Source organism: Ranitomeya imitator, chromosome 1 (genome assembly GCF_032444005.1).
Source record: "Ranitomeya imitator isolate aRanImi1 chromosome 1, aRanImi1.pri, whole genome shotgun sequence".
Lineage (NCBI taxonomy): Eukaryota > Metazoa > Chordata > Amphibia > Anura > Dendrobatidae > Ranitomeya > Ranitomeya imitator.
In genome coordinates this window covers 780429778-780446929 of record NC_091282.1, presented here as the reverse complement: position 1 = coordinate 780446929, position 17152 = coordinate 780429778, and the positions used below count along the sequence as shown (strand labels likewise).

The following is a 17152-nucleotide window of genomic DNA, read 5'->3' as shown; positions in this document are numbered from 1 at the left end:
GTAAGTGCTCGCTCTCTAGCCCCTTTCAGCAGACAGCTTCTTCCCAATCATCCTCCCCAGAATCGGAGTGGAGTTCAGAAGCCTGATTCAGACCAGGTCTCTAACTTGAGAGACATACATGGTCGAGAGTTTCATTGTGGTGGTCAACCAGACCCTTAATATCAAGGATGCTCCCATGAAGCCCTCAAAGCAGGCAGTGTCCTTCAGATGGACAAGATGAACTTCTAGAGTTTTTGCCCCCATAAGGAATTTGATGGTATCTTCTCCAGAGAGCGGGAAAACCTGACCAGATGCTTCCAGAGAGGGAAGTGGCTCGGTATCCTGTGCTCCTTCACTTCAGATCTCACCGAAAATTGGACTGTTTCCGGCTGTGGGCTCTCTGGTCTCCAGACTATACACCAATACGGTCCTCCCCCTTACGGACAGGCATTACACAAGGACCCCAATGACAGACTCCTGTGGTCCTTTGCCAAGTCAGCCTTTGAAGCATCAGGTTCCACCCTATGCCCTGCCTTTGCCACCACATGGGTGTCAAATTCTATATCTGCATGAGCCAAGCAACTCCGTCAGGGCAGCCTTGCTAGAGCCGCGTCTGAGTTACCTGACTTAGCGGACAATATCTCACAAGCGGGAAAATGCTTAGTGACCGCCGCCCTGGACGCTGCTTCTTGTACAGCTCAAGCGTCAAGGAATATACTGGCCATCCGCAAGATCATCTAGCTAAAGGCATGGCAAGCGGACTTGTCTTCCAAGAAGTCTCTGACCAGTCTGCACTTCCAGGGTTCACGACTGTTAAGAACAGGCTGGACCAAATTGTGATGGAGGCCACCGAAGGGAAAAGCTCATTTCTTCCTGAGGCCAAACCTGAGCACTTTTCTTCTTTAGCCACAGGCGCAAAAGGAAAAGAGAAGGCTATCCTCAAACCAACACCCTACTGGCATCCTCAAATTGTGCAAAGCGGATCCTCAAAGAGCAGACCTTGCAGATTCTACTCCGCATGACTCTCCACTATCAACCAGGAAGTTTCCCGATGTGGGTGGCCGTCTCTTGTTCTCCAGGGACACTTGGCTCGCCTCTGTCGAGGATGCGAAGGATCAGAGAGTTATCTTCAGGATCCAAAATAGAATTCATTTTGTGACTCCGAGATCGTTTTTTCGCATCCCGGCCACTAAGAAACCCTTCCCTGGTCCTGGATTTTTCCGCAGCCTTAGCCTCTCTGCTCCGAACAGACTTCGTTTCCTGTCCCATCTCAGGAATATTTTCTAGGTTTCTATTCAAACCACTTTGCAGATCCAAAGGTCGGGTTTGCTCAACCTATCCTGGATCTCAACTTGCTCAACAAGAGAATCAGCCTACGTCATTTCAGGATGGTATCTCTTTGTTCAGTAATAGCTTCCATGGAGGAATTCCCGTGTTCAGTGGATATCCAAGACTCCTATCTCCATGTCCCAATTTTTCTGGGTCATCAGAGATTACTTCGGTTCGCGGTACGGCAAGACCATTTTGAATTCGTTGCTCTACCTTTTGGCCTGGCAACCACAGCGGGAGTTTTTTCCCTGGATCGTCCTGTTTTGTTCTAGTCTCGAGTCAGGGCGTCCCTTACTTGGTGGCTGCCCCCTCCCCCTTTCAGCAGGGTTGGTCCTTCCTTCATATTCACTGGCAATTGGTTGCCACGGATGCCGAAAGATAGCTCTCTGCCATTCTGTCCTTTCTCCACTGGCAGGAACTTCTCAGGGGACTACCTGTGTGAGTCCAGATGGATAATGCCACGACGGTGGTATATGTCAACCACCAGGGAGAAACTAGTCTTTTGGCCATGGCAGAAGTCTCTAACATTCTTTTCTGGGCAGAGAACATGGTTCTGGCAGTTCACATTACCTGCTTAGACAATTGGGCCGCCGATTTTCTCAGTTGTGACGGTCTCGCTGCGTGAAAATGGTCCCTGCATCAGGATGTCTTCCATCAGATTTGTTTACAATGGAGCACTCCTGATGTGGATCACATGAGCTCCAGGATGAACAGAAAGGTCCCACAGTTAGTCTTTGGGTACCACGGCGGGTGGTGATGCCCTGGTGATACCCAGGTCACAGTTTTCTCTCTCTTATCTATTCCTGCCTCTTCCCCTGCTTCCCAGGCAGTTAAAGAAAATCAAGGCTGAAGCGGTGCCAGTCATCCTATTAGCACCAGATTGGCCCAGAAGGATACCAGGTACGCAAAGGCTGTCAGTTTACCCGCGGAAGCTCCTTGGAAACTCCCAGACAGTCGAGATCTTCTTTCTCAGAGTCCCATCTTCCACCCGAATTCTCGGTCGCTTGATTTGATGGCATGGCTGTTGAGACCGTGGTTCTAAGAGCGTTCTGGGTTCTCTGAAATGTGTGAGTCAGACGATAATTTGGGCTTGAAAGCTATCATCATTTCAAGTCTATTATCGGACTTGGAATCCTTTTTCTAATGGTGTGAGACTGATCACACCATACTTATGGTTTTCTCTCTTATTGCTGTACTGGCCTTTCTTCAATCATGGCTTAATGAAGGTCTAACTCTGTTCTCTGAAGGGCAAGCCTCTGCTTTGGCTATTCCTTTCCAAAAGAATTTAGCTGCATGTTCTCAGGTTGGAACCTTTATTTAAGGACTGGCTCATTCAGCCCGTCCCTATCGGCCCCAGGAGATCACTGGGACCTTAATCTGGTTCTGCAAACTCTCGAGATTCCCCCTTTGGAGCTGGCTAACAAGAAAAAACTTTACTTTGGTTTTTTTTTCTTGTTAGCTTTTTTGATTTGCAAGCCCCATTTGCCAACTGTTTTTCAAAATTGTCCCCCCTATCGAGCTGCTCACGGAGGTCTCTTTACCACTTCTCTCTTATGAAGGTGGTTTTTCTACCTGGTCAGGACGATTTGCATTTACCTTTCTAGGACTGCCCCTTCCGGAGGACCAATTCTCTGTGATCCCTGAGGGCCCTCCAAGCAGCCTTCTGGCATCTAAGGCTATAATTCCTCGCTGGATCCAGGCGACCATCTTGGAGCGCCTCCCCCATGGATTAAGGCCCACTCTACCCAAGCGATGGGGGCTTCCTAGGCCCTTCGCCATCAGACATCCGCTCTACAGCTTTGCAAAGTGGCGACATGGTCTTCGACTCACATGTTTGCCAAGTTCTACAGCAGGGGTGGGGAACCTTTTTCCATTCGGGGGCCATTTGGAAATTTCTGCCATCATTCGGGGGCCCTTATTGTGACGGCTAGAGCTGCTTCTCTTTGGTGCAGCTGTGATGTTAGGTGATACTGATCATGTTGCTTCTCACAGCTGCTTTTCCAGGTTTGGAAAGGTCTCTGGGGAGGGGGATATACAGCATTGGGGGGGACATGCATCGCCGGGCAGGCATAATCCCACTGGGTGGGACTCATAGATCACCAGGGGGTCACAGAAACCACCAGGGGGATGGGGGGGGCGGAGGAGGTCATGAAGATCACAGGGTGGGCACATAGCTAGAGGGGACAGAGATCACCGGGGGGCACCAAGACTACATGGGAGCACAAATATCACAGGGGTAGGCAGCGTTCTCTAATTAACGCTGCATACTGTGCACTTGGGGGTTAACGGGCCGGCAGCTGGCAGGATACGGCTGCCGCCCGCGCATTGTGGACTCCGGGGACGTATGAAAAGTCACTGCAATCTGCATATGGGCCTGAGGTTCACCAACCCTGTTCTACAGGGTCCATAACTACTTGTCGGCTGATACCAGCCTAGGTAGGAGAATCTTGCACGTGGCAGTGGTGAGTTCTCTGACCTGAACAAAGTTGTGCTGTTTTCCCTCCCCTCGGACTGCTTTGGAAAATCCCATGATTTCCTGTTTCCCCCAATAAAGCGATAAAGAAAACAGGATTTTTGGTTACTCACCGTAAAATCTGTTTCTCTGAGTCTTCATTGGGGGACACAGCCTCCACCCAAGCTTGGTAGCAGTACTGACTTTTTTTTCTATTGTTACGGTTTGGTTGTTTGTGTATTTCCTTCTATGTTATTCTTTACATGTTGCTTCTCCGACTGTTTTCTCACTGATTAACCTAGTGCCGATTGGTGGTGTGTGCACTGCTGAGGAGGAGCTAACTTTTTTGTGCTTAGTGTCAGCCTCCTAGTGGCAGCAGCATACACCCATGGTTCCTGTGTCTTCCAATGAAGGCTCCAAGAAACAAATTTTATGGTGAGTAACCAAAAATCCTGTTTTCTCATTCGTATATTCAAGTCAATTTACATTTATTTATTTTTTCGTGTTACATGAGTTTTTTTTTTTTCCTTCTGATAACGGGCGACGTCAGTTGAAAAATAAGGGAAATTAGTGTCTATTTTTTATTTATTTTTTATGAACACTAAAATACATTTAAAATTTGCCATCCCATTCTGGAACATAATTGTTTATATATGAGACACATCTATATTTTTTTATGGGGCAGAGCCAGTAACAGCGATTTGGATTGACAGTGACATTTTTTTGTTTTTCTTACCAGTTTTTTTTATTATCATATATTTTACACATTGTGCGCCACATAAGACAAAATATGAAAATATTTTTATTTTTACCTTATTTCCGTTGTAACTGGCAAAGGTATGTTCTCCCCAATTACAAGGGAAATGCAGCCTCCTGGTTGCATTGCAGAGCTGTCCGGGGTCTCTTATGACCCAGCAACTCCTGTCTCGTCACTATATCCAGCGATATGACGACTGTGTATGGAGGAGGAATCGTCATTGGTGCTTCCTATTACTCTTTGTTAGCACTATGTATACAGCAATGGAGAAGGCACAGAAAATAATAAACCTTGTTATTGATGCTGCCTCCATTTTCTTTTGTTAGACTTGTGATCAGCAACTCCATAAAGTTGTGAATATTCATCACTAGAGGTTTAACACATCAGCTCTTTGCCACATCCCCATCTTTACAGGATTATTTAGACTTGTGAACTAATTAATGTTGGTTTGCTGCGTAGCATGCGGTCCATCCTCAGGAATCACCGGTACCGTAGAGATGCTCGTTCTATAGAGGATGAGGAGGAAATGTGGTTCAACAACGATGAGGAAGATCTGGAGGATGGGGATCCAATGGTGCTGCCTTCAGACAAAATAAAGAGCAGTGACGATCTGATGGACCCCATCAGTAAATTCATGGAGAGAAAAAAATGTAAGTATTTGTCCATTTCAACCATTAACATGTGGAGGAGGCCATATATTTATCAAGGTCACTCATTGATCTTTATATTAGTAACTTTCAACTTGGCAAAGAATGAATTGGAGCATGAACAGTTCAGACCTGGCTTTCAGATATAAGCTCCAGTTCCTTTGGCTTCATTTGGCTCGTCTGAAGTTACTACATAGACAGTGGATGCAGTGGAACAAGGAACGTTATTTGGTCAGCATTTGTGGTAAGAACTTATGGAAATGGACGTCTGATGCTGCAGAGAAAAACAGATCAGGTCTATTAAGCTAGACATGGATGTTACCATTTTATTTTAAAGAGCACTTGGGAAGGTTTATGTAGGTGCTCAACCTTACATTAGGGATCCTTCACAAATACCACAAAGAATCGCCTGCCCCTTAAAGGCATTGTCCCATCATCATCATGGGTAAAATTGCAAAGAAAAACATTTCTAAAGAAAAAACAAGCAACTTCGCAATTTACCTCTTTATTAAAACCATCTCTGCCCTCAAGACTGGATTGATTTATAATTTTGTGTACTGCTTTGTAGCGGTGGCTGGTCTCTTAGGCAAGGAGTGCGTGCATGCAAAATTTTTGTTATTCAGCTTGCAAGCACTGTTCTAAAGCTGTCAAGATTGTTTGTGTTTACTTTTTCCATAATTTATGCCAAGGGAAAAATTTCTGAAAATAAAAATTATGTCTCGTGAAATTTTTTTTATTTTTTAACATAACAGTGGAGCACAGCTCTTCATAAATTTCTATGTCTGACATTCTTATCATCTTGATATAGAAGTGGTTGAATTGCTCTGTGTTCCCTGTTTACCAGTATAGCAATAGCAGGGACTCTCAAAGGGAAGTGCGGGGAGAAAAGGGACATAAAGGGGCAATCTGAGCTTAGTCAATATGGCAGTGATATAAATGGCAATGCTGGATCGCTTTTTAGCTGTGCACTCACCTTGATGAGTTGCTCTGTGAATAGGAACAACTTCTCACACAGTATTATGAGGCATTGACAATGTCCCTCAGCTTCGACAGTTACAAATTTTCTTTTTTTTTGGGGGGGGGGGGGGGGTGATAAAACTCGAGCTTCTCAACCAACGTGTGTTGTACAAAAATACACACGTGCTCAAAATTACTGGTACCCCTCGTTTAATGACAGAAGAACCCAGAATGGTCACAGAAATAACTTGAATCTGACAAAAGTAATAATAAATAAAAAATCTATGAAAATGATTAAATGAAAGTCAGACGTTGCTTTTCAACTATGCTTCCACAGAATAAAAAAAAAATAATAAAACTCATGAAATAGGCCTGGACAGAAATGATTGTACCCTTAACTTAATATTTTGTTGCACAATCTTTTGAGGCAATCACTGCACTCAAACGATTCCTGTAGCTGTCAATGAGACTTCTGCACCTCTTGATAGGTATTTTGGCCCACTCCTCAAGAGCAAACTGCTCTTCTTGTCTCGTGTTTGAAGGTTGCCTTTTCCAGACGGCATGTTTCAGCTCTATCCAAAGATGCTCAATAGGATTTAGGTCAGGGATCATAGAAGGCCACTTCAGAATAGCCCAATGTTTTCCTCTTAGCCATTCTTGGGTGTTTTTAGCTGTGTGTTTTGGGTTATAATCCTGTTGCAAGACCTGTGACTGAGACCAAGCTTTCTGACACTGGGCTACATATTTCTCTCTAGAATCTCTTGATAGTCTTGAGATTTCATTGTACCCTTGCACAGATTCTAGACATCTTGTACCAGATGCAGCAAAGCAGCCCCAGAACATGTTTCACAGTAGGTACAGTGTTCTTTTCTTGATATGCTTCATTTTTCCGTTTGTGAACATAGAGCTGATGTGCCTTGCGAAAAAGTTCAATTTTTCTTTCATCTGTCCACAGGACATTATCCCAGAAGCTTTGTGGCTTGTCAACATGTAGTTTGGCAATTTCCAGTTTGGCTTTTTTATGATTTTTTTCCAACAATGGTGTCCTCCTTGGTCGTCTCCCATGAAGTCCACTTTGGCTCAGACAACGACGGATGGTGCGATCTGACACTGATGTTCTTTGAGCTTGAAGTTCACCTCTAATCTATATAGAAGTTTTTCTGGGCTTTTTTGTTACCATTCGTATTACTCGTCTCTTTGATTTGTCTTCAATTTTCGTTCTGCGGCCACGTCCAGTGAGGTTGGCTGCAGTCCCATGGATCTTAAATTTCTGAATAATATGTGCAACTGTACTCACAGGAACATCAAGCTGCTTGGAGATGGTCTTATAACTTACTCTGTCGCCTCATTGGGGGACACAGGACCATGGGTGTTATGCTGCTGTCCACTAGAAGGCGACACTATTCATAATCTGAAAAAGATTAATCGTGGCTCCTCCTCTGCAGTATACACCCCTGGACGGCGTCGGCCTTCTCCAGTTTTTGCTTAGTGTCGCATAGGAGGCACACCTAAAAAAATTTTTACTCCGTTTTTTTTCCCGAGGGATCACAGATGAAGAAAAGTGGGTCTCCTGTGAGACTCCCGGCATGGCTCCTTCCTCGGCCCCCTATTACGGAATGCCCGGTTGAAGTCGAGATGGCTATTCGCCATGTCGCTCCTTCCCCAGTCCCTCGGGTGCTGGTTCGAAGTTGAGACTCCATCCTTCCCCAATTCCTTTTGGTTTCTGGGTCGAGGTGAGGATAAAGCCCCCTGAAGGTGACAGCAGCACCCTCCCTAATCCCCCTGTGGGGGCATTTGGTTGAGACTCCTCAGGTAGGGCCTGTATAGGCAGCACTCTACAACTCCCAGCAATGGGCCAGCATACTGCGCCTGCATCCAGGGACTCCAGCCCAGCTGCTCCTGTCGGGGCCGGGGGGAGTGTAGGCAGGCATGGCACAATAGAGGCACAGGGCTCCCTGCGCCCCTGTCTCTGCGGCAGCACCAGCTTTATACTGCCTCAAGGGGACCCCTCACAGGGGCCCCCTTCCACTTATAGCCCCACCGCTATCCTGCTTTTAAATCCGGGGGGGTCCAGTTCAGATCTGACCCCCTTCTGGACTTTCGTGCCGACTTGGAGCCTTTCTGATTATCAGGCATCTAATGTAGGCTGCGGCTTCGGCCTAGCTGAAGCCGCCACCTTTTCTCCGCCCCCCAGATGACAAATATGACACTCTACAGCAGGGGTCCCCAACTCCAGGCCTCGAGGGCCGCCAACAGTGCAGGCTTTCAGGATTTCTTTAGTATTGCATCGGTGATAATGTGATCATCTGCACAGGTGATGATTCCAACCTCTGTGCAATACTAAGGAAATCCTGAAAACGTGCACTGTTGGCGGCCCTCGAGGCCTGGAGTTGGGGACCACTGCTCTACAGTGTCATAGAAGGGGCGGATCGAGACAGAAAGGGCGCGTTTTTTCACAGCTTTGCCGCCTTTTTTCTCAGCTCTCCGACCTCCTTCCTCTTCTCCTCTGCGGCCATTTCTACTGCAGCAAGGATTAACCCTGCATCTCCCGGTCAGCAGGACCAGGCCAGCCAGTCACCCGTGGGGCACAGGACTGTGGATCTCCAGCGCTGGACCTAGGGGCAAACTGGTGGGGTAAGATCACAGCTGGGTTGTTTTACTCGGCTGTGAATCCATATTCCCTATAAGGCTCCCCTGTAGGGTCCTCTGCATAGCCAGCCCTTCAGCACTCTGTGCACTATGCCGGGCTCATGGTCCAAGAGAACCAGGCAGGACTGCTATTATGCATTCTGCACAGCCTGTAGGACTGCTCTCCCCAGTGGCAGCACGTACCCGCACTGCCAGGACTGCACTCAGACTACTGTGTCAGAGCCCCAAGAAACCCCTGCCAATGCTTCGTTGTCTAATGCCACGCCGGAATGGGTCACTCAGATGTCGCAATCTATGACGCAGTCTATATATAACCTAACCTCCACATTGCTTCAGGCTCCTCAGAGTCATGCCTTGGCTATGACCATTACCCAGCAAAGGGAGAGCTTGACTCGGTGACAGGACGACCCTGGCACATCAACGTCTAGGTCAGGACGCAAGCGGACCCATAGGTCAAGTCCATCTGCATCATCCCAGAGCACACGGTCATCCCCCTCTAGGGAGAGACACCGTAGTTCCAGGTCATGTAGACCGTCCCCTTTCAGGGGCAGACAATGCAGATCTCCGCAATCCCCGACCAGAGAAGGCCTCCCCCCCAGCTCACACAGCAGGGGATGCCTCAGTGATACACAGGATTCGGAAGGCATCTGTGACTCCGATTCAGACAAGGAAACGGAGGGGTCACTGATCCCAATCCCCCCTAGCAATACAGCGCTAGTTGAGGACTTAATCCCTTCCATCCATCGGGTGCTGGACATTTCTGATCCGCCACCAGAGGCCCCAGGACATAAGATTTCCTTTGAAGGAGCTCTGAAGCCGCCTAAGGTTTTTCTCTAACCACCCAGAGTTTAAGGCGATTCTTAAAAAGCAGCTCTCACAGCCTGAGAAAAAATTCGCTAATCGCAAATATCTGGAGGCGGGGTACCCCTTCCCGCAGAAGGATACCAAGGAATGGACAAACCCACCCAAAGTGGACCCCTCAGTCTCTAGACTAGCAGCACAGACCCTCCTTTCACTGCCAGATATCTCAACCCTCAGGGACGCAGCAGACCGGCAGGTAGAACACATGGCTCGTTCAATTTTCAAGGCAGCAGAGGCATCTCTGGCTCCCGCGTTCGCTTCAGTTAAAAAATGTACAAGCTGGCCTCCAAGCATCCGCTCCTGAGCTGTCGGACCAAGCGGTTCAAATAGCAGTCGTAGCAGATTACATACTTCATGCAGCTCTGGATTCAGCAAGGGGTGTAGCGGGGATAGCATCAAACGCCATCACAATTCGGTGTATCCTCTGGCTGTGGGTATGGAAAGCAGACGCAGCCTCAAAGAAGTCCCTCACGCACCTCCCCTACCTCAGTGGGCGACTTTTCGGTGAACAGTTGGACACGATGATATCCAACGCCACCGGGGGTAAGAGTACCTCTCTTCCCCAACTGAAACCTAAACGCACCTACAAGAAGCGTAACCAAACTCAATTCCGATTTTTTCGGAACTTCTCGGGCTGGTCCGTCTTGCCTCCAGCACAAAATCGTTAACGTTCCCCACGCAGGGACAACTCACCATCTACACAAAGGTCGGACAAGACCTGGCAGTCAAAAGCAGGCCAGTCTAAGCCCAGAGGAGGAAAATCTCAGACTTTCTCCTCATCATGACTTATGGACTCCGGAAGACACCACACCCGTAGGCGGCCGACTTTTGCTCTTTCATCAAGTCTGGCTGCCGATTACAGAACACATGTGGGTCAGGGAACTAGTGTCTTCCAGATACAAGATAGAGTTCACCTCCAACCCACCGGACAGATTCTTCCTTTCTGTCCCCCCCAAAACCACCAGCCAAGGCTCGTGCCTTCCGACAAGCGGTCTCCTCGCTTTTTCAAGCAGGAGTCATAGTACCGGTCCCCACGGCAGAGCGCTTCCGAGGGTTCTACTCCAATCTATTCGTAGTTCCCAAGAAAGGAGGCAGCGTGTGGCCCATACTGGACCTAAAACAACTTGCCAAATATGTACGGGTCCATCACTTCCGCATGGAGTCCCTTCTGGCCATCATTGCGTCCATGGAGAAGGGAGAATATCTTGCCTCCATAGACATACAAGATGCATACCTGCATATACCAATTGCACCTGCCCATCAGAGATTTCTCAGGTTCGCAATCGACCAGGACCACTACCAGTTCATGGCTCTCCCGTTCGGACTCGCCACGGCTCCCAGAGTGTTTACCAAAGTCATGGCAGCCAACATGGACGTCCTGCACTCCAGAGGCATAGTAGTCGTTCCATACTTGAACGATCTACTCATCAAGGCTCCCACCTTCAAGGACTGCGAGATCAGCGTCTCAATTACAATCGACACTCTGAGTCGTTAGTCAACCTACAAAAGTCATCACCAACCCCGAGTCAGTCTCTGATCTTCTTGGGAATGCTATTCAACACCTCCAGGGGTCTAGTGCTCCTTCCCAAGGACAAGGCACTAGCTCTCCGCCTAGGAGTTCGCATCCTCCTCCTCAAACCCCCTCGATCTCTGAGAGTCCTCGGCAGGATGGGGGCAGCAATAAAAGCAGTCCCATTTGCCCAGTTTCACCTGAGGCCTCTCCTACTAGCCATCCTCAAGTCCTGTGACAAGAACCCTTTCTCTCTCGACAGGGAGGTCCGGCTAACGTAGTCAACCAAGAGGTCCCTGCACTGGTGGCTCAAGCCAACCTCACTTGCAAAGAGGAAATCCTTTCTCACAGGTCAATGAAAGGTTCTGACCACCGATGCGAGCCTGACGGGTTGGGTGCAGTGCACCTACACCACAGTGCACAGGGCAAGTGGTCCCCAGTGGAAGCGACCATGCCCATCAACATCATGAAAATTCGTGCTATCCTCCTGGCATTGAGGGCCTTCCATCACTTACTGGCGGCCTCTCGCATCAGAATATAGTCGGACAACGCCACGGCTGTGGCATATGTGAATCACCAAGGGGGACCCGCAGTACCCAGGCGATGCAAGAAGTGTCACACATCCTCCACTGGGCGGAGGACACAGGGTCAGTTCTCTCGGCGGTCCACATTCCGGGTGTGGACAACTGGGAAGCAGACTTCCTCAGCCGACAAGGAATAGACTCGGGAGAGTGGTCTCTCCATCTCGAAATTTTTTGCCAGATCTGCCATCGCTGGGGGACCCCAGATGTGGACCTAATAGCATCCCACTTCAATGCCAAGGTCTCCAACTTCATGGCCAGAGCACACGATCTGCGGTCGCCCGTAGCAGACGCTCTGGTTCAGGACTGGACCCAGTTCCAGCTTCTATACATTTTTCCACCTCTCCCACTGATATCCAGAGTGGTGAGGAAGATCAAGCCAGAGGGAGTTCCAACCATCCTAATCGGACTGGCCCAGACGTACATGGTACGCCGACATCGTACAACTTACAGCAGACGCCCCCTGGCGCCTCCCCGACCGCCCGGATCTTCTATCACAAGGCCCGTTCTACCACCAGAACTGAGGGGCCCTCAATTTGTCGGAGTGGCCCTTGAAACCTGGGTTCTAACCTAGGCAGGGCTCTCGCCGGACGTCATTAGGACCATGATCAGGGCACGGAAGCCAGCCTCTGCCAAGATTTATTACCATACCTTGAAAGCTTTCTTTACCTGGTGCGAATCTCGTGGCCAGACCTCATTTCCTTATTCCCTCCCCAAAGTACTTGATTTTCTCCAATCAAGTCTGGAGGCCAGGCTGTCCCTGGGCTTGCTTATGAGCCAGGTGTCAGCCCTCTCAGTGCTTTTTCAAAGGCACATTGCTACCAAGCCGCAAGTAAGGACTTTTCTTCAGGGGGTCTCCCGATTGGTTCCCCCCTACAGACGACCACTAGAAACGTGGGACTTCAACCTGGTCCTGACAGCATTGCAGGAACCACCCTTCGAACCCCTTAAAGAGGTCCCGCTCCGCCTTCTCTCCCAGAAGGTGGTTTTCCTGATGGCAATCGCCTCGCTACGCAGGGTGTCTGAACTGACAGCACTCTACTGCAGAGGGCACTTCCTGGCTTTTCATCAGGACAAGGTAGTTCTCCGTACGGTCCCATCCTTCCGAAGGTTGTTTCCAACTTCCACATCAATGAGGAAATTTCTCTGCTTTCCCTTTGTCCGGTCCCGGTTCACAGTCGAGAAGGCTGTGCATATGCTTGACCTTGTCAGGGCATTGTGTATATATGTGTCTAGGATTGCGTCCTTCCGGAGGTCTGATTCTCTTTTCCTTCTTCCGGAAAGTGGCCGCAAGGGTATGCCAGCTTCGAAAGCTACCCTTGCCAGATGGATCACATCCACCATACAAGAGGCCTACCGCCTTAAGAATTCTCCTCTTCCAGCCGGTATTATGACACACTCTACACGGGCGGTAGGGGCCTCCTGGGCCATTCCGGCACCAGGCTTCGGCACAACAAGTGTGTAAGGCGGCCACTTGAACTAGCCTACACATGTTTACTAAACACTACAGGGTTCATACCCAGTCCTCAGCGGACGCGAGCCTGGGTAGACGTGCTCTACAGGCGGCGGTGCCCCAAGTATAGGGGCCTGTCTGCACAATATTCGTCCATTGCTTCCAACCGAGGGACTGCTTTGGGACATCCCATGGTCCTGTATCACCCAATGAGGCGACAGAGTAAAGGAGATTTTTGTGTGTACTCACCGTAAAATCTCTTTCTCTTAGCCTCTAATTGGGGGACACAGCTCCCACCCCGTTTGCCCTTTTTGTTACTGTTGAGTTCTCATATTGTTTTCCTGAGCTCGTACATAGTTGCCTTCTTATAGGCATGGTTATGTTATTCATGTTACGTTCCTCCTACTGCTTTTGCACAAAACTGGATAAGGCTGACGCCGTCCAAGGGTGTATAGTGCAGAGGAAGAGCCACGGTTAATCTTTTTCAGATTATGCAGTCGCCTCCTAGTGGACAGCAGCATAACACCCATATTCCCGTGTCCCCGAATTAGAGGCTAAGAGAAAGAGATTTTACGGTGAGTACACAAAAATCTCCTTTTTTACTTTTAACCTGTTTGTCTTTCATTTTCTTTGTAAACTCCTGAGACAACTCTTTCCTTCGCTTCCTCTGATCCATGTGGAGTGTGATACACACCATGTCACCAAACAGCACAATGAGTATCTGTAGCCCTATATACAGGCTCTCTCGCTTGATTCCAAGATTGTAGACACATGTATTGGTAGTTAGTGAACACACCTTGATTTAATATGTCCCTTTCTTCACATTATTTTCAGGGATACCATCATTTCTGTCCAGGCCTATTTCATGAGTTTTATTTTTTTTTTTAAATTCTGTGGTAGCATAGTTGAAAAGCAATTGTTTCATTTGCATAGATCTTTTAGTTATTACTTTTGTCAGATTTATGTTGTTTCTGTGACCATTGTGGGTTCTTCTGTCATTAAATGAGGGGCACCAACAATTTTGACCATGTTTGTAAAAGATAACATTCTTTAATTTTTAAGAATGTCTCTTCTGATAACATAGGTTCATGAACGTTCAGTAACCCCTATTCCGGTCCTTTAATAGTGGACTTGTTCCGTACTCACTCTTGCTTCAAGGATATGATTCATGCTCTGTAATCAAGGAAAGTAACTCGACGTTCAAAATATATATACCGTATATATTTTTTCTCCCTTTTTTCAAGTATTCGTTTTAGTGAGTTCAATAAATGTCATTCGGTGAGTCTGAAAATGATCTAACATTTGTTTTGCCCTTCTTTCATCTTAATTTACAGTGAAAGAATGTGAAGAAAAAGAGGTTCTTCTAAAAACCAATCTCACCGGCCGCCAGAGTTCAAGTTTCAAGCTTTCCTTTTCTGGAGGGACAAAGACAAACCTCACTAGCCAGTCGACAGCGAGCAACTTACCGGGATCACCTGGTTCTCCAGGATCTCCTGGTTCTCCTGGATCAGTTTCCAAAAGCACACCCCAGATGGCAGCTATTACTACAAAGGTACATTGACATTTGCAATCACACAATGGCGTATGTTTGCCAAGCCTGGTGCACCCCAAATTTATAGAAAACTAGTGCCACTGCTGCTCTATTCTGTCCATCTGGCCCAGAAACTGGGAACCAGTGACCCTTATTGTAGTGGTGAGCACTCAGTGATCAAACACTTATCCTGTGGAATGGTGAGAGATGTCCTAATAAAGGGGTAATCTGGCTCTAATCCCTTCCATATTGTGAGGTGAGATTGGGCAGTAACATCCCTGGCTCACGAGTGGGAATATGGTAACACATACAGTGGGGAAAATACGTTTTTGATACACTGCTGATTTTGCATGTTTTCCCACCTACAAAGAATGAAGAGGTCTGTAATTATTGTAGGCATGCTTCACCTGTGAGAGACAGAATCTAAAAAAAACAAACAAAAAAACAAAAAACAAAATCACATGGTTGGATTTGTAAATAATTAAATTGCATTTTATTGCATGAAATAAGTATTTGATCACTTACCATCCAGCAATAATTCTATCTCTCACAGACCTGTTAGTTTTTTTTTTTTTTTAACCCCTTCACCCCGGAGCTTTTTCCGTTTTTTTATTTTCGTTTTTCGCTCCCCTCCTTCCCAGAGCCATAACTTTTTTATTTTTCCGTCAATATGGCCATGTGAGGGCTTATTTTTTGCGGGACGAGATGTACTTTTGAACGATACCATTGGTTTTACCATGCCATGTAACAGAAAACGGTAAAAAAATTCCAAGTGTGATGAAATTGCAAAAAAAGTGCAATCTCACACTTGTTTTTTGTTTGGCTTTTTTGCTAGGTTCACCAAATGCTTAAACCTGCCACTATGATTCTCCAGGTCATTACGAGTTCATAGACACCTAACATGTCTAGGTTATTTTTTTATCTAAGTGGTGAAAAAAAATTCCAAACTTTGCTAAAAAAAAAAAAAAAAAAATTGAGATTTTCCGATACCCGTAGCGTCTCCAATTTTCGTGATCTGGGGTCAGGTAAGGGCTTATTTTTTGCGTGCCGAGCTGGCGTTTTTAATGATACCATTTTGTTGTAGATACGTTCTTTTGATCGCCCGTTATTGCATTTTAATGCAATGTCGCAGCGACCAAAAAAACGTAATTTTGGCGTTTTGATTTTTTTTCTCGCTATGCCATTTAGCGGTCAGGTTAATCCTTTGTTTTTATTGATAGATCGGGCGATTCTGAACGCGGCGATACCAAATATGTGTATGTTTGATTTTTTTTTTTTAATTGTTTTATTTTGATTGGGGCGAAAGGGGAGTGATTTGAACTTTTATATATTTTTTATATTTTTAACCCCTCTGTGACCTTAGACGTACTATCCCGTCGAGGTGCCCTGGGCTTATCTGACCCTGGACGGGATAGTACGTCATAGCCGATCGGCCGCGCTCACGGGGGGAGCGCGGCCGATCGCGGCCGGGTGTCAGCTGCTTATCGCAGCTGACATCCGGCACTATGTGCCAGGAGCGGTCACGGACCGCCCCCGGCACATTAACCCCTGGCACACCGCGATCAAAGATGATCGCGATGTGCCGGCGGTGCAGGGAAGCACCGCGCAGGGAGGGGGCTCCCTGCGGGCTTCCCTGAGCCCCCCGCAGCAACGCGATGTGATCGCGTTGCTGCGAGGGTCTCCTCACCTCCCTCCCTGCTCGAGCCCCGGATCCAAGATGGCCGCGGATCCGGGTCCTGCAGGGAGGGAGGTGGCTTCACAGAGCCTGCTTAGAGCAGGCACTGTGAAGGCTGCAGCGCTGCATGTCAGATCAGTGATCTGACAGAGTGCTGTGCAAACTGTCAGATCACTGATCTGTGATGTCCCCCCCTGGGACAAAGTAAAAAAGTAAAAAAAAAAATTTCCAAATGTGTAAAAAAAATTAAAAAAAAATATTCCAAAATAATGAAAAAAAAAAAAAAATATTATTCCCATAAATACATTTCTTCATCTAAATAAAAAAAAAAAAAACAATAAAAGTACACATATTTAGTATCGCCGCGTCCGTAACGACCCGACCTATAAAACTGTCCCACTAGTTAACCCCTTCAGTAAACACCGTAAGAAAAAAAAAAAAAAAAACGAGGCAAAAAACAACGCTTTATTATCATACCGCCGAACAAAAAGTGGAATAACACGCGATCAAAAGGACAGATATAAATAACCATGGTACCGCTGAAAGCGTCATATTGTCCCGCAAAAAAAGAGCCGCCATACAGCATCATCAGCAAAAAAATAAAAAAGTTATAGTCCTGAGAATAAAGCGATGCAAAAATAATTATTTTTTCTGTAAAATAGTTTTTATCGTATAAAAGCACCAAACCATAAAAAAATGATATAAATGAGGTATCGCTGTAATCGTACTGACCCGAAGAATAAAACTGATTTATCAATTTTACCAAACGCG

General features: G+C 47.1%; 1 protein-coding gene across 2 annotated transcripts in view; it reads left to right on the top strand.

Moving 5' to 3' along the window:
- The window catches only part of PPP4R3A (protein phosphatase 4 regulatory subunit 3A), a 109550-nt gene that overhangs the window by 63990 nt on the left and 28408 nt on the right, over positions 1 to 17152 (top strand). The window contains exons 13-15 of one of the 2 annotated variants that reach the window (XR_011315022.1): positions 4977 to 5167; positions 5249 to 5408; positions 14510 to 14727. Coding sequence is in view for 1 of the 2 variants with exons in the window: in XM_069736845.1 (XP_069592946.1) it covers positions 4977 to 5167; positions 14510 to 14727 (409 nt within the window). In the remaining variant the exon portion in view is untranslated. The remainder of the gene's footprint in view (positions 1 to 4976; positions 5168 to 5248; positions 5409 to 14509; positions 14728 to 17152) is intronic. The other variant, XM_069736845.1, reaches the window with a different exon arrangement.